The sequence below is a fragment of the Rhinopithecus roxellana genome, chromosome 19 (genome assembly GCF_007565055.1).
Source record: "Rhinopithecus roxellana isolate Shanxi Qingling chromosome 19, ASM756505v1, whole genome shotgun sequence".
Lineage (NCBI taxonomy): Eukaryota > Metazoa > Chordata > Mammalia > Primates > Cercopithecidae > Rhinopithecus > Rhinopithecus roxellana.
In genome coordinates, this window is record NC_044567.1 from 18,381,384 (window position 1) to 18,398,974 (window position 17,591).

At 50.1% G+C, this 17,591-nt stretch overlaps 1 protein-coding gene across 1 annotated transcript in view; it reads left to right on the plus strand.

The window, feature by feature from the left end:
• Positions 1–17,591, plus strand: part of SARM1 (sterile alpha and TIR motif containing 1) — a 33,958-nt gene that overhangs the window by 2,290 nt on the left and 14,077 nt on the right. Inside the window, exons 2-7 of the mRNA XM_010372315.2 lie at positions 8,822–9,440; positions 11,989–12,201; positions 12,471–12,562; positions 12,672–12,907; positions 16,090–16,192; positions 16,266–16,455. Of these exons, the coding sequence (XP_010370617.2) occupies positions 8,822–9,440; positions 11,989–12,201; positions 12,471–12,562; positions 12,672–12,907; positions 16,090–16,192; positions 16,266–16,455 (1,453 nt within the window). The remainder of the gene's footprint in view (positions 1–8,821; positions 9,441–11,988; positions 12,202–12,470; positions 12,563–12,671; positions 12,908–16,089; positions 16,193–16,265; positions 16,456–17,591) is intronic.

Genomic DNA, 17,591 nt, shown 5'->3' on the forward strand with positions numbered 1-17,591 from the left:
TAGGGTTCTGCTTATTTGGCAAGCCATTAACCTCCCATCTGACATCCGATGCCATGATGGGGATAGGCCATGAATTTGGAGGGGGTAGCAAATAAAATATGTATGTGCTCACTGGGTGTGGTGGGGTCGAGACTCGTAGGTGTGCCCTGCAGGCTTGCGATATGGAGTCAGGTAGCTATAACTACAATCCCTGGAGAGTGAGTACAACCAGCACCCCAAGGAGAGGAGGGCTGCAAGATGCAAACAGTACTGCTATATTTCAAGGTTAAAAATGACAATTCTCACCTGGTTCAGAGTTACTGAGAGAAGAGTCACTAACCAGTGTCCCTGGTCCCAAGAAACATCACGCTGGTATCTTCAGGACCAAGGACAGAGCACAACGTGGCTGGTTGCTATCACAACACCTCCAAAGAAAAGCGCGCGGTGGCTCAAGCCTGTAATCCCAGCACTTTGGGAGGCCGAGGCGGGCGGATCACAAGGTCAGGAGATCGAGACCATCCTGGCTAACACGGTGAAACCCCGTCTCTACTAAAAAATACAAAAAACTAGCTGGGCGAGGTGGCGGGCGCCTGTAGTCCCAGCTACCCGGGAGGCTGAGGCAGGAGAATGGCGTGAACCCAGGAGGCGGAGCTTGCAGTGAGCTGAGATCTGGCCAGTGCACTCCAGCTTGGGTGACAGAGCGAGACTCCGTCTCAAAAAAAAAAAAAAGAAAAGCAGGGTCCCCGCCCGGCGCCTTGGCTCACGCCTGTAATCCCAGCACTTTGGGAGGCCCAGACGGGTGGATCACCTGAGGTCAGGAGTTCAAGACCAGCCTGACCAACATGGTGAAACCCCGTCTCTACTAAAAAATACAAAAATTAGCGTGGGCATCTGTAATCCCAACTACTGGGGAGACTGAGGCAGAAGAATCGCTTGAACCCAGGAGGTGGAGGTTGCAGGGAGCCGAGATCGTGCCATTGCACTCCACCCCACCCTGGGTGACAGGGCAATGGGTGACAGAGCAAGACTCCGTCTCAAAAAAAAAAAAAAAAAAAAAGGCACTGTCCTGACCAGGTGCAATGGTGCGGTGGCTCTCGCCTGTAATCCTAGCACTTTGGGAGGCCAAGGCAGGCAGATCACCTGAGGTCAGGTGAAACACAAAAATTAGCCAAGCATGGTGGTGCGTGGTGTGTGCCTGTAACCCCAGCTACTCTGAAGGCTGAGGCAGGAGAATTGCTGGAACTCGGGGGGCAGAGGCTGCAGTGAGCTGAGATGCGCCACTGCCCTCCAGCCTTGGCAACAGAGTGAGACTCCATCTCAAAAGAAAAAAGAAGGGCACTATCCCTGCACCCCCTGTAGGCTGCATGAGAATGGGGCTGGAAGGAAGAGAAGGGGAGTGCCACACTGAGAATTTGTTTATGAAACTTTTTTCTCGTTCACCAACCAAGCCCCCACTTCCTCATCTCAAAGAAGGCTCTTCTGGGCAAGCATGGTGGCTCATGCCTTTGGGTGGGTGGATCGCTTGAGACCAGGAGTTCAAGATCAGCCTGGGCAACATGGCAAAAACCCATCTCTACAAAAAAATATACAAATTAGCCAGACGTGATGGCATGCACCTGTAGTCCCAGCTACTCAGGAGGCTGAGGTGGGAGGATGGCTTGAGCCCAGGAGGCGGAGGTCACAATGAGCTGAGATCATGCCACTGCATTCCAGCCTCAGCAACAGAGCCAGACCTTGTCCAAAAAAAAAAAAAAAAAAAACCAAAAAAAAAAAAAAAAACTCTTCCATCGGTGCACCCACCCCTTTTTGCCACTTCCCTCTTGCTTTCTTCTCAGGATGCTATTGCACCCATTGTCAAGGAGCCTAGGTCACAGTTTTCCTGACTTCCAACTACCAGAAGTCCAACAGAATATGGTTTTTCAAATCTGGCCCCACCACACCCAGTGAGGGCCCCATATGACTGCTAGCCCTCTATATTCACAGTCCACCCCCTTCAGGGGATCTTAATGAAGCTATCCTCAGAGTAGTTAAATGGCTTTCCCAGGAATATACAATGAATAAATGGAGGAGACAGGTTTTTAAAATCACAGAAAGGCTGCCGGGAGCAGTGTCTCATGCCTGTAATCCCAGCACTTTGGGAGGCCCAGGCGGGTGGATTGCCTGAGATCAGGAGTTCGAGACCAGTCTGGCCAACATGATGAAACCCCGTCTCTACTAAAAATACAAAAAAAATTAGCCAGATGTGATGATGTGCACCTGTAATCCTAGCTACTCAGGAGGTTGAAGCAGGGGAATTGTTTGAACCAAGGAGGTGGAGGTTGCAGTGAGCCGAGATCATGCCACTACACTCCAGCCTGGGCAAGAGCGAGACTCCATCTAAAAAAAAAAAAAAAAAAAATCATGAAAGCCATTGCATACAAATTCAAAAAGTGGAAAAGCACAAAAAAGGTATATAGTTAAAAGTTCTTCTCGTCAGGCATGGTGGCTCATGCCTGTAATCTCAGAACTTTAGGAGGCTGAGGCAGGAGGATTGCTTGAGCCCAGGAGTTTGATTGAGACCAGCCTGGGCAACATAGTGAGAACCCTGTCTCAATTTTTAAAAATTAAATTAAAATTGTTTAAAAAAAGTTCTTCTCAACCAGACCCCCTCTCTGGAGATAAATCACTGTAAGAAGTTTCTTGTATATCCTTCCAGAGAGAGTCTTTGCATATACAGGCATTTGCATGTATATTATATAGACATGTTTGCAATATGTATATACAATCTTCCCCTTCTTTGGAGCTGGAATTTGAATCCAGACCTGTGTAATTCTAAAATATATGCCCATTTCACCAGACCCACAGCCTCTCAGACCACAGAAGAACTGGGAGCTGGGTGAGTAGTTATCACAAGAGTGCAGCACAGTTCCACTCTGTAAAGGTGCCAGGTTCATAGGGAAAGGTGAGGGCTGGGGCATCAGGAGACTCAAAATAAAGTCCTGGCTCTGAATTGACATGTTCCTGAGCAAGTCCTTCCCTTCACTGGGCCTTAGGTAAGTCCTCCGAATATGAGGGTGTTGGCTGGTCGGGTGCGGTGGCTCACGCCTGTAATCTCGGCACTTTGGGAGGCCAAGGCGGGCGAATCGTTTGAGGTCAGGAGTTCGAGACTGCCTGGCCAACATAGTAAAACTCTTGTCTCTACTAAAAATACAAACAAACAAAAAAAATGAGCCAGGCGTGGTGGTACATTCCTGTAATCCCAGCTACTTAGGAGGCTGAGACATGAGAATCAGTTGAACCCAGGAGGTGGAGGTTGCAGCGAGCTGAGATCATGCCACTGCACTCCAGCCTAGGTGACAGTGAGATCCTATCAAAAAAAAAAAGAAAGAAAGAAAGAAAAAAGAAAACAAAAGAAAGAAAGAAAAGAAAATAAGGGTGTTGGATTAGACAATTTCTTTCTTATCTTTTTTGTTTTTTGTAGAAACTGGGTCTTGCTATGTTGCCCAGGCTGGTCTCAAACTCCGGGACTCAAGCAATTCTACTGCCTTGGGCTCCCAAAGTACTGGAATTACAGACATGAGCCACTGCATTCAGCCAAATTAAATAATTTTCTAATTTTTTTTGTTTTTTATTTTATTTTATTTTATTTATTTATTTATTTTTTGAGATGGAGTCTCGCTCTGTCACCCAGGCTGGAGTGCAGTGGCGCGATCTTGGCTCACTGCAAGCTCCGCCTCCCGGGTTCACGCCATTCTCCTGCCTCAGCCTCCCGAATATCTGGGACTACAGGCACCCGCCACCTCGCCCGGCTAGTTTTAGTATTTTTAGTAGAGAGGGGGTTTCACTGTGTGAGCCGGGATGGGATGGTCTCGATCTCCTGACCTCGTGATCTGCCCGCCTCGGCCTCCCAAAGTGCTGGGATTACAGGCGTGAGCCACTGCGCCCGGCCTGTTTTTTATTTTTTGAGATGGAGTCTCCCTCTGTCACCCAGGCTGGATTGCAGTGGCACGATCTTGGCTCACTGCAACCTCTGCCTCACAAGCTCAAGTGATTCTCATGCCTCAGCCTCCCGAGTAGCTGGGATTACAGGCGCCTGCTACCACGCCCAGTTAGTTTTTGTATTTTTAATAGAGATGGAGTTTCACCATGTTGGCCAGGCTGGTCTCGAACTCCTGACCTCAAGTGATCTGCCCACCTCGGCCTCCCAAAGTGTTGGAATTACAGGCGTGAGCCACCATGCCTGGCCACATTATATATTTCTTAAGCACATCCTGGCTCTTATATTCTAGGCATTTATGTAGTCAGATGTCTGGAAATGCAGAGTGAAGGTGAAGGATCTTGAACTCTGGAGACAGGCAGATCTGGGTTCAAATCTCAGCTGTGCCTCTCAGAAGCTGTGTGACTCTGGGCATGTCATGTAACCTCTCTGAGTTTTGGTTTTCTCACTGGTAAAAGGAATAACTGGGCCAGGCGAGGTGGCTCACGCCTGTGTTCCCAGTGCTTTGGGAGGCCAAAGTGGGAGGATTGCTTGAGCCCAGCAATCCTGGGAGTTTGAGACCAGCCTGGGCAACATAATGGGATCCTGTCAAAGTAAAACAATCCTACAAAGTAAAATAAAACAAAACAAAATAAAAATCAGCCAGACATGGTGGTACATGCCTGTAGTCCCAGCTACTCAGGTGACTGAGTTGGGAGGATCAATTGAACCTAGATGGCCAAGGCTGCAGTGAGCTGTGATCATGCCACTGCACTCCAGCCCGGGTGACAAAGTGAGACCCCATCTCAAAAAAAAAAAAAAAAAAATACAAGAGGAAGGAATAACTGTAGTTCCAGCGGCCTCTGTGAATAATTAGGACCCATCTGTTTCTTTTTTTTTTTTTTTTTTTTTTGAGACGGAGTCTCGCTCTGTCGCCCAAGCTGGAGTGCAGTGGCCGGATCTCAGCTCACTGCAAGCTCCGCCTCCCGGGTTCACGCCATTCTCCTGCCTCAGCCTCCCAAGTAGCTGGGACTACAGGCGCCCGCCACCTCGCCCAGCTAGTTTTTTGTACTTTTTAGTAGAGACGGGGTTTCACCGTGTTAGCCAGGATGGTCTCGATCTCCTGACCTTGTGATCCGCCCGTCTCGGCTTCCCAAAGTGCTGGGATTACAGGCTTGAGCCACCGCGCCCGGCCCCCATCTGTTTCTTTGAAGATAGGCTGCCGAGAAGCTGTGGGGTCAACTCAGCAAATCTGTGCCGGCCTTATGGCATGTTCCAGACTCAGCTAGGTTCTGCAGTGGACACAAAATCACATGCACTAGTGGTCACTGTGGTGCCCTCTGGGCAAGGACTCTGTTGCTGGCTGGGCCTCAATCTCTTTGGCAGTAATGTCACCTATGGAGGACATCACCTTTTTTTTTTTAGACGGAGTCTCACTATGTCACCCAGGCTGTAGAGCACTGGGGCAGCCTCAGCTCACTGCAACCTCTGCCTCCCGAGTTCAAGTGATTCTCCTGCCTCAGCCTCCTGAGTAGCTGGGATTACAAGCGCACACCACTATACCTGGGTAATTTTTGTAATTTTAGTAGAGATGGGGTTTTGCCATGTTGGCAAGGCTGGTCTCAAACTCCTGACCTCAAGTGATCCACCTGCCTCGGCCTCCCAAAGTGCTGGGATTACAGGCATGAGCCACTGCGCCCAGCCATCTGTGGAGGACATCATTTGTGGAGGTCAGTAAGGCAGGAAGCCTGAAGCTCTACCAGGATGTGGCAACTCTCCCACCTGCTCAGCGGGCCTCCAAGTTCTCTCTGTTGGATCTGTCCTCTCCACCATAGCCAGACTGAATTTTCTAAAACCCAAACATGGCCAGGCCACTCTCCTCCCTGCAGTGGCTTCTCTTTGACATCAAAATAGAATACAAATGCCTTGAGGTGCCTCAAAAGGCCCCCAGGTCCAATCTCTTTTCACTCTCCCCTTGAATTTTCTGCCTCAGCCATGAAAGTGTGGGCAGCTCCCCAAGTGCACCGGCTCTCCAACACCTCCAACTCTTTGCATATACCTGTGCCTGAAATGCAATCTCTCCTCCTCCTCCTCACTAGTGTCGCCACTATTCTCTTGCCCTTACTCCATAGGGAACCATTCAGTATATCTAATGTGTATCTTTCTTTTTTTTTTTTTTTTTTTTTGAGACAGAGTCTCGCTCTGTCGCCCAGGCTGGAGTGCAGTGGCCGGATCTCGGCTCACTGCAAGCTCCGCCTCCCGGGTTTATGCCATTCTTCTGCCTCAGCCTCCCGAGTAGCTGGGACTACAGGTGCCCGCCACCTCGCCCGGCTAGTTTTTTGTATTTTTTTTAGTAGAGACGGGGTTTCACCGTGTTAGCCAGGATGGTCTCGATCTCCTGACCTCGTGATCCACCCGTCTCGGCCTCCCAAAGTGCTGGGATTACAGGCTTGAGCCACTGCTCCCGGCCTAACGTGTATCTTTCTATCTGTGTTCTGCTAAAATCTTTAATTCTTTATTCTTGGTTTTGTGTACATGTATTTTTAATGTATATAAATGGTGCTGTCATGTAGCACATTCTATTTCTTTCTTTTTCCCACTCAGTATTGGGTTTTGTTGGGGGTTTTCTTTTGGTTTTTGTTTGTTTGTTTGTTTGTTTGTTTTGTTTGTTGAGACAGGGTCTCGCTCTGATGCCCAGGCTGGAGTGCAGTGGCCCAATCATGACTCACTGTACCCTCAACCTACTGGGCTCAAACTATCATCCTGCCTCAGCCTCTCAGGTAGCTGGGACAGGCCTGTGCCACCATACCTGGCTAATTTTTTGATTTCATAGAGATAGGGGTTTGCTACATTGCCCAGGCTATGTTGTCCTGGTTCATGTTGCTGTGTTATCACCCGCTCAGTCACTTGGACCTCCCCCCAAATCCTACAGAGTGGACACCTGCCCATGTTACCTGACCCTCCCCAGGCTTGCTACTGATTGCCTCCAACTTCCTCACACTACAAATGACACTGCAGTGAACACCCTTGTCTAAGTGCTCTTGTCTATCTGTATGATAATCTCTTTGGGAAAGGTTGCCTGTATTGTTCAGCTTCTGAGTTTGCCCATCTAACAGGTGTAAAGTGGTAGCTGGTTTTCTGTTTGTTTTCTGCCAGTGAACATTTTATTCAAGGTATGTGTGTGGAGCGTGGTCAGGGACAAAGGAGAGTGGAAATGACCTTTGAAATAAAATAAAATGATTTAGGTGAAGAAACTCTAGGAAAGGGTAATTTTCTCCATTTAGATCATTTTAAGAAAGAAAATGACAGATAAGGTTTCTGCTCTATAGAAACAACAAACAAGTAGACTATTAATATAATATCAGATATTAAATGCCCTGAAGACAATAAAATAGAGTAATGAATTAGAAAGTGATGGGGAAAAGCCTTTAGATTGGATGACTGGAAGGAAGTAACATTTGAGCAGACATTGGAATGATGAACCATGAAGAGGATTTTGTTGAAGAACATTTCAGGTAGTGATAGCTATTGTTTTAATTTTCGTTTCTCTGATTACTAATGAGTTAGAGCATCTGTTTATCTGGTTGTTCAAATTTTGGATTTCCTCTTGTCAATTGCCTGTTTATGTCCTTTGCCCATTTTCTTTTGAATATATTGCCTTTTTCTTCTTGATTTGAATATTTGCTGATATATTGTACATATAAATCCCTCATTGATTTTTTTTTCTTTTCTTTTTGTTTTCTTTCTGTCTCTCTCTCTCTCTTTTTTTTCTTTTTTCTTTTGATACAGGGTCTCACTTTGTTGTCCAGGCTGGTCTCAAGTGAACCTCCTACCTTGGCCTCCATGTGCCAGGCATTGTGCCAAGCACTCTACAGGCATGAGCCACCTTGCCCAGCCTGGTTTTATATTTTCCCTTGTTGGTTTTAGACATTGCAATACCTCTGGCATTCTTTCTATTCTCAAACACATCAGCTCCTCTGCCCTCAGGCCTTCATCCTTGCTCCTCTCTCTAGCTGTTATGCTCCTCCCAGATATTTGCATGCAGGGATTTCTCCACATTAAGCTCTCAGATGTCACCTCTTCACACATACCCCTCCTCCAGGCACACTCCATTACATCATCCTGTTTTGCTAGCGCCAAGGCCCTATCACTATGATCTGGTTCACCCATTGTTTTCTTGTCTATGTCCTCCTCCATCGCTCTGAGGATAAGCTCCAGCCAGTCTCAGTTAAACCTCAGCCCATAGTGCAGTGCCTGGCCCAGGGGAGGTCCTCAGGAAACATCTGTTGAATGAATGAATACATGTGCTCCAGTCATGGGCCATGGAGTGAGGAAAAGGCAAGGCTAAGAGTGGTGTGCTTCAAGTGACACTTCAAATTAGGACAAGTTAATATTTGTTGAGTTTTTACCATGTGCTAGGCATTGTGGCAAGCACTCTATATGGCTTATCTCATTAGTCCTGATAATAATCCTATGAGGCAGGTGTTTGTATTTTCTATTTATGAGATAAGGAAAGCAAAGTAGAGAGGTAAAGGAAGCTGCCCAAAGGTCTCTTTTATCCCAGTTAGAAAACGGGCTGAGAAGAAACCAGGACCCAGGGGATCTGCTCCTGAGCTGAGGCTCAGCCACCACACATACTGCCTCTCAAGGGGAGGAATGAGGGGGAGAATGGCTGTGGCCAGGATAGAGCACCCTTAGAATCCGAGAAGTGGGGTCCTCCCAGGGGAGGAGGTGAGGGTAGGGAGCAGGGAGGGGAAGGAGGGGAATGCTATCCCCTATATGAGGCCAATGAGGCCCAGAGAGGGTTAGTGACCAGGCCCCAAACGGGCAAGCCAAGCTCCCCAAGCTGCGGCAATTCCACCGTCCCCTTCCACTTTCACTGGGCAGGGACCGCGTGGCGCGCATTGGGCTGGGCGTGATCCTGAACCTGGCGAAGGAGCGCGAACCCGTAGAGCTGGCGCGGAGCGTGGCAGGCATCTTGGAGCACATGTTCAAGCACTCGGAGGAGACGTGCCAGAAGCTGGTGGCCGCCGGCGGCCTGGACGCGGTGCTGTATTGGTGCCGCCGCACGGACCCCGCGCTACTGCGCCACTGCGCGCTGGCGCTGGGCAACTGCGCGCTGCATGGGGGCCAGGCGGTGCAGCGGCGCATGGTGGAGAAGCGCGCAGCCGAGTGGCTCTTCCCGCTCGCCTTCTCCAAGGAGGACGAACTGCTTCGGCTGCACGCCTGCCTCGCAGTAGCGGTGTTGGCGACTAACAAGGAGGTGGAGCGCGAGGTGGAACGCTCTGGCACGCTGGCGCTCGTGGAGCCGCTTGTGGCCTCGCTGGACCCTGGCCGCTTCGCCCGCTGTCTGGTGGACGCCAGCGACACAAGCCAGGGCCGCGGGCCCGACGACCTGCAGCGCCTTGTGCCATTGCTCGACTCTAACCGCTTGGAGGCGCAGTGCATCGGGGCTTTCTATCTCTGCGCGGAGGCTGCCATCAAGAGCCTGCAAGGCAAGACCAAGGTGGGTGCAGATGTGGGGTTGGGTGGATCAGGGGTTAGAGAGCCTTTGGGAAGGTTTCCCAGAGGAAGTCACATTCAACCGGGTCTTGAAATACACATCAGAATTAGGTGAAGCAAGACAAAGTTGGGGGGCAGTCATTTTGACCTTGAAGGCAAGACCCAAAGTTTGGACTTGGGTTTGGGGGCAAGAGGAAGACACTAAGAAGTTTTTAAGCAAGGGAACACTTGTGTTTTACAAAGATCATCCTAGGTGCTGTGTGGAAAGGAGCTTGGCAAGGGTGAGGGTGGAGGCAAGGCAACCCAATAAAAGACTATGTATGACTTGAAGGGGTGGGCGTTGGGAGAAGGGGGAGACAGCGATGCCAGTGGCAGAGAGCAGATTAAAGAGTTGTTTAAGAGATGGAGTTAGCACTTGGTGGCTGGGAGAAGGAGAGAGAGGAGCTGAGGATGACTCCTGGCCCTGAACATAGGCAATGAATAAGGTGAACTGGGTGACGGACAGGTGGAAGTGGGGAGGGGAAGAAAGTGACTTCTGCAGGACATATGGAGTTTGAGATGCTTGAGAGGTGCCCAGCTGGGGAGCTTCCGTGGGTAGTTTAGCCTTTTGAGTCTGGAGTCTGGGAAGACGGCTGCTAGAGACAGAGGCTTGGGACTTGGGACAGGACATCAGTGTGTCAGCCAGATAACCCCCACCGGAGTCCCAAGGGGTCCTCATGTCCAGGATCTAATCTACCAGTGACCTTTGCCCACTGCTTTAACTTGCTGTGTGACCTTGAGCACCTGGCTTCTCCTCTCTGGGCCTCTATCTGGGCCTCATTTTTATCTTGTGGAAAATTCAATAAATTGGACCACAGCAGCAGTTCTTACCCTGGATGTGGGATAATGATAGTTTTAGCACCGAAAGTTTGTGGATTGTACTTTTTGGAAACAGAGTTCTACTATATTGCCTAGGCTGGCATCAAACTCTCAGGCTCCAAGTGATCCTCTCTGCCTCAGCCTCCCAAGTAGCTGGGACTACAAGCACGCACCACATCCCCAGCTGGGCTTTGTTTTTAAAATATTACAGGTTGAAGATTCTCCCTACAGTGTCACTCTTCTTTGCATTTTTCTGTGGAGCCTTGGAGGTTGGTGATAGCTGGTGCACAGGGATGTGGTGCATACCCGATGGCCCACCTTGTCTGTACTCCAGCTGTCATCGGGGGGTGCTCAAAGGTGTGTATCTTACAGATGATTGTCACCCATCATGTGTTTGCCTACAGATAAAAAGGAGACTGCTGGTTGGATGACATGGTTCACGCCTGTAATCCCAACACTTTGGGAGGCCGAGGCAGGTGGATCACTTGAGGTCAGAGTTCGAGACCAGCCTGGACAACATGGTGAAACTCTGTCTCTACTAAAAATACAAAAATGAGCTGGGTGTGGTGGCAGGTACCTGTAATCCCAGCTACTCAGGAGGCTGAGGCAGAAGAATCACATGAACCTGTGAGGCAGAGGTTGCAGTGAGCCAGAATCACACCACTGCACTCTAGCCTGGGCTACAGAGCAAGGCTCCATCTCAAAAAAGAAAAAAAAAAAAAGGAGACTGCTATGTTAGGGGGGTCTCTGGAGCCTCTTTCAACATCCAGTATTCTAGGAACTTCTGATTCTTCTCTCTGCTCTCCAGAGCTGGGTCAGGGAGGACTTGCTCTACAAGGCAGGTCATTCTGCTTAGGGAGAAGGGTCTTAAAGGAAGTAGGGAGTGAGGACCCCAAGGATTGGATCTGGGCAGCAATCAGGATCACCAGCCTGTCACCCCTTTCCCATCGAGGCCAAGTGAGTCCAGTTCAACAAAGACATCTTGAGTCCCACTCTGTGTCCTTCATTGTGTCAGATACAGGGTTCCAGTAGTGACTAAGACATGTCCTCAGCTTATACTCCAGTGGAAGTTGCATTGTCAACCAGTGACAGTGGCATTCAGAGTGTGGTATATAAGCCCTCATTGGAGTTGTGGGCCAGGATGTGGGGAAATCAAAGCAGGCTGCATGAAGGAGGTGCTAATCGATTTGGATTCTGGTGGATGAGTAGGATTTCCGTGGATTGGGAGGATTCCCACAAGCAGGCTGGAAGAACTAAGGATTTGGAAACATAGTGGGCCAAGACCCAGAGGTGTGAAAGCCTTGGAATGTGAGTGCATGTGTGTGTGTGTGTGTGAAGTGTAAGTTGGTGGAAGGTGAGGTGAACTGGGAGTGATGGGCAGCTGCACTGTGCCCTGCCTAGGGCCATGCTGAGAGCTCAACTTTATTCCAGGGCCTGTAGATGCTATAAGAAGGATATGAAGGAGGGATCCGCCCCTCCACCCCCAACCCATCCAGAGTCAGGACCTGGTCAAGAATTGAGAGAACTTCAGGAGGGGGAATCCGCAAGACCCCATGACTTAGTGGCTGAAGGCGGGGCCAGGGCAGATGGAGAGACTTTGGGTTGTGAGAAGAGACAAGGAGAGGGACTGGGCATGTGTTGGGGCACCTAGAGAGCTGGTGGAACCTAGAGCCCTCTCCCCACTCCCTCCCTAGGTATTCAGCGACATCGGCGCTATCCAGAGCCTGAAACGCCTGGTTTCCTACTCTACCAATGGCACTAAGTCGGCGCTGGCCAAGCGCGCACTGCGCCTGCTGGGCGAGGAGGTGCCACGGCCCATCCTGCCCTCCGTGCCCAGCTGGAAGGAGGCCGAGGTCCAGACGTGGCTGCAGCAGATTGGCTTCTCCAAGTACTGCGAGAGCTTCCGGGTAGAGTCGTGGGGGGTGCACCTCCCCCAAGTCAGAGCGAGCGCCCTGTGCACAGATACTGTGTTCCCTCCCGGCCTCGCACTCCTGTGGCGCTGGGGTGGCTTTTAGGGGTGGGGAGCCTGTACGCAGCCACCCTTGGGGTCACTCGGCTCTGACGTAGGTCCCGTCCACCTCCTCCACGCCATCTCCAGTTCCTTCCCTTGCATCTTGTGCTCGAGGTCCAAGGGCTAAGTAGCGGAGCCCTTCCTGACATCCGACTCCTCTCCCAGGAGCAGCAGGTGGATGGCGACCTGCTTCTGCGGCTCACGGAGGAGGAACTCCAGACCGACCTGGGCATGAAATCTGGCATCACCCGCAAGAGGTACGGAGCCTCCTGTCCACCGGACCCCAGCTAGGTCTAAATAAGCGCCCCCTCGGTCCACAGCCCATCTGAGTCTGGACCTCAGCGTCTTCTCCTCCGTGGGGTGCAGGTTCTTTAGGGAGCTCACCGAGCTCAGGACCTTCGCCAACTATTCTACGTGCGACCGCAGCAACCTGGCCGACTGGCTGGGCAGCCTGGACCCGCGCTTCCGCCAGTACACCTACGGCCTGGTCAGCTGCGGCCTGGACCGCTCCCTGCTGCACCGCGTGTCTGAGCAGCAGCTGCTGGAGGACTGCGGCGTCCGCCTGGGCGTGCACCGCGCCCGCATCCTCACGGCGGCCAGAGGTCAGCCCGCTCACCCGGGACCCCGCCCCAGCCCCAGCCCCAGCCACGGCCCTAGAAGGGTGAGGGGAGACACAGGGTGGAGACTTCCTGCCTCACCGTGGATTGATTGAGCACAAACGTGGGTCACACTGGGCTCTGAGGATGTAAAGATGAATACGTTGCACTTTGCCTCAAGAAGTTCCCAATCTTAGGTGGGTAGGCGGTGGGAGGAAGGGAGTATTAAACAGGCAGACGGCCCCTGCAGAAAACTACCTAGGTCTCCAGTGGGAGCACAGAGGAAGCCCGGCCCACCCCATCCACCCAGGTCTAGATTTCAGAGAGGACAAGATGCCTCACCATGTCTTGAGAGAGGCACTGGCAGGGAGGGGTGGCAACAGGAAGGGCAGCCCAGGCAGCGGCAGCAGCTGATGGAGAGTCCGTGCAGTGGGGTATAAGTGGGAAGGGTGTGTGCGTATGTGTGTTATCCTGTTGGCCAACAGCTTCCAAAATTTGGGTCTAGAGGTGGTTTAGAGTGAATTCTAGGCCTCTAGCCACCCTCCTTATTTGCTAAGTTATTTTAAACTTACTAATTTACCACTTAGTTAATCTTTATTGTCAATTACAAGGTACTCTGTTAGGTTTTTAAGATATTATCTCATCAGTCTCTACATTGATTTTATGCAGTGAGTGTTCAGTTTTTAAAATCAACCTTAAAGAACTCTTGAAAGAATAAAAAGAGGAATAAGTGTCCAGTTTGAGGGCCGGGCACTGTGGCTCATGCCTATAATTCTAGCACTTTGCAAGGCCAAGGCAGGCAGATCGCTCAAGTCCAGGAGTTTGAAACCAGCTTGGGCAACAAGGTAAAAGCCCGTCTCTACTAAAAGCACAAAAAAATACAAAAAATTAACTGGGTGTTGTGGCGCATACATGTAGTCCCAGCTACTTGGGAGGCTGAGGTGGGAGGATCACCTGAGCCCAGGAAGTTAAGGCTGCAGTGAACTGTGATCAGGTCACTATACTCCAGCCAGCCTGGGCAGCAGGAGTGAGACCCTATCTCAAAAAAGAAAAACAGTGTCAGTTTGAGGAGTCTTAAAAGACATCTGTGTGACCCCCCCCGACCCCCACCATCATCATTAAAGATATAGAATATTTCCATCATGGGTGTTCACTTTAAAGATAATGACACTAACATTTAAAGAATTCAAATACATTTCCCACAGTCATAAAAGTCATTAGATGACAAAACTGGGACTTGAGCCTTGCCTTTCTGCTTCATAAACAAACAAATGTTATCTATGAGGGTTGTGTCTAAATATTATAAGAAGATGAATTCTTTTCATTTTATCCATTCATTCAGCAATTACAGACTAAGCACCCACAAGACACAAGGGACTAAGCTTTGACTGCATTCTTATGCTTCAACTAATGCAGGTTGGCTTTTATTATTTTTACATGGCAGCTCCCATTAAAACTTCAAGATTTCATTTTTATTTTAATTAATTAATTAATTTGAGACAAGGTCTCATTCTGTCACCCAGGCTGTAGTGCAGTGGCACAATCACAACCCACTGAAGCCTCAACCTCCCGGGCTCGAGCAATTCTCCCACCTCACCTCCCAAGTAGCTGGGACCACAGGCGCGCAACACCACACCCGACTAATTTTTGTATTTTTTGTAGAGACAGGGTTTCACCATGTTGCCCAGGCTGTTCTCAAACTCCTGGTCTCAAGCAATCCTCCCAACTTAGCCTCCCAAAGTGTTGAGATTATGGGTGTGGGCCACCGCACCCAGCACAAGATTGCATTTTTAAACAACAGGAAAATCCTAGGGCAAAAATAGCTTAAAAAAATAGTTCGTATAGTGAGCCATGCATAGTTTTTAAGTGGGAGGAGTGACATGATCAGATTTGGATTTTAGAAAGATGTTCTGGTAGCTGTGGCAAATGGACTACACTGGGCAATTCTTTTCTTTTCTTTTTTTTTTTTTTTTTTTTTTTTGAGACGGAGTCTCGCTCTGTCGCCCAGGCTGGAATGCAGTGGCCGGATCTCAGCTCACTGCAAGCTCCGCCTCCCGGGTTTACGCCATTCTCCTGCCTCAGCCTCCCAAGTAGCTGGGACTACAGGCGCCCTGCAACTCGCCCAGGCTAGTTTTTTGTATTTTTAGTAGAGACGGGGTTTCGCCGTGTTAGCTAGGTTGGTCTCGATCTCCTGACCTCGCGATCCACCCGTCTCGGCCTCCCAAAGTGCTGGGATTACAGGCTTGAGCCACCGCGCCCGGCCTCTTTTCTTTTTTTAGACAGAGTCTCACTCTGTTGCCCAGGCTAAAGTGCGGTGGTGCGTTCTTGGCTCACTGCAACCTCTGCCTCCCAGGTTCAAGTGATTCTCGTGCCTCAGCCTCCCAAGTAGCTGGATTACAGACATGTGCCACCATGCCCGGCTAATTTTTTGTATCTTTTGTGAAGATGGGGTCTCACCATATTGGCCAGGCTGGTCTCAAACTCCTGGCCTCGAGTGATCCACCCACCTTGGCACCCCAAAGTGCTGGGATTACACGTGTGGGCCACTCCGCCTGGCCTAGACTGGGAAATTCTAGCTGGGTTTAGGGAGGCCATTGAGGAGGCTGGCACTGGAAACCTGAGCCAGGGAAGGGCCCGGAGGCTGAAGTCCAGGATGTTTAGTAGGTAGAATCCTCAGAATGTAGTGCCTGTGCTGAGCACTGAGCATTGCTCCAGAGGAGCAGAGTGCTGTCTGTTTTATTCACTGCCAAATCTCAAGCACTGAAGATAGTTCTGGCACACAGCGAGTGCTTAGGAAGTATTTGTTGAATAAATTAAATGGGAGGCAGGAGTTGAGGCTGATACCCAGGGTCTGGCTTTGATGGGAAATAGGGAAGAAGGAATGAGCGGGAGATTTGGAGTGTGTTGAATTTGGAGTGATTGTGGGCAGCTGGCTGTGCAGGTCTGGAGTTCCAGAGAGAGGGCAGGGCTGGAAGTGCATGCATATCAGTGTCCCTAGAACGCAGTGCCTGCCTCCTAAGAGTAACCCAACAATAATATGACCTTCCTTCTGTAGGCCCCATTTCTCCTTTTTGAGAGAGGCCACCCTTCCCAGGCTGGGCTGAGAGGGCTGGGTAGAGGGGTGATATACCTGACAGTGAGTGATGCGGAAGGGCCACCCTCACCATGCTGCCTGTTGCCCACTTCAGAAATGCTACACTCCCCGCTGCCCTGTACTGGTGGCAAACCCAGTGGGGACACCCCAGATGTCTTCATCAGCTACCGCCGGAACTCAGGTTCCCAGCTGGCCAGGTGAGGAGGGGCAGGCAGGCAGTGGCAGGGCCTTGGGACAAGGCTGTGGCACTGACACAGGACCTACTTGCAGCCTCCTGAAGGTGCACCTGCAGCTGCACGGCTTCAGTGTCTTCATTGATGTGGAGAAGCTGGAAGCAGGCAAGTTCGAAGACAAACTCATCCAGAGTGTCATGGGTGCCCGCAACTTTGTGCTGGTGCTGTCACCTGGAGCACTGGACAAGTGCATGCAGGACCATGACTGCAAGGATTGGGTGCATAAGGTAGGTGCCCACCTATGCCTCTAAGGTCCCAGCATTGGCCCATGGTCCAGAAGATAGGGTTGTCTTCTAGTCCTTCTTGTCTGCACATCCCAGCACACTTAGCCCTGAAGCACCTCCCTGACCCAGCTGGAAGTCAGGAACCGCAGCTCTGACTATAATAGGACTTTAGCAAGCTACAAGGGACAAGAGACTAGGCTTTGGCTCTCTGAGCCTCAGTGTTCTTATCTGCAAAATGGGGTAACTTACCTGTTCCACTCACCCTGTAGAACTGTTGTGAGGATCAGAGAGATATAAAAATGCTTTTTTTTTTTTTTTTTTTTGAGGCGGAGTCTGGCTCTGTCGCCCGGACTGGAGTGCAGTGGCCGGATCTCAGCTCACTGCAAGCTCTGCCTCCTGGGTTTTACCGCCATTCTCCTGCCTCAGCCTCCCTAGTAGCTGGGACTATAGGCGCCCGCCACCTCGCCCGGCTAGTTTTTTTGTATTTTTAGTAGAGACGGGGTTTCACCGTGTTAGCCAGGACGGTCTCGATCTCCTGACCTCGTGATCCGCCCGTCTCGGCCTCCCAAAGTGCTGGGATTACAGGCTTGAGCCACCGCGCCCGGCCCAAAAATGCTTTGAAAAATAACTTCCATGAGAGACACGAGAGCATAGCGACAGGCAGAAGGGAATAGTTGAGAGCTCAAAACTGAGAGTCTGAATCCTGGCTCTGGCCTTGGGCAAGTTACTTAACCCCAATAAGTTTTGTATTTATTACTGGAAAGAGGGTATTATAATAATAGTATATAACTGTCTAGAACATTGTTATAAGGATTTAAAAAGCTAAAATTTGTGAAGTGCTTAGCAGAATGGCTGGCACATAGTAACTACTCAATAGTGGTAGCTATTATTATTATTATTAATATAATTATTATAACTACTACCTCTGTTTAATTCATGATTGTATTTTCAGTGCCTGACACATTGTAGGAACTTACTGAATACTTATAGAATGGATGGATGGATAGATTCACATTGCATCTTCAAGTTATTAATCATTAATCTGTCAGTAGGAATTGGAGTTGGGGCTGAGGGATGCAGTAGTCATCTGAGAGACACGATGAGACAAGCAGTCAGCTCAGAGACAAGAATATGCCCAC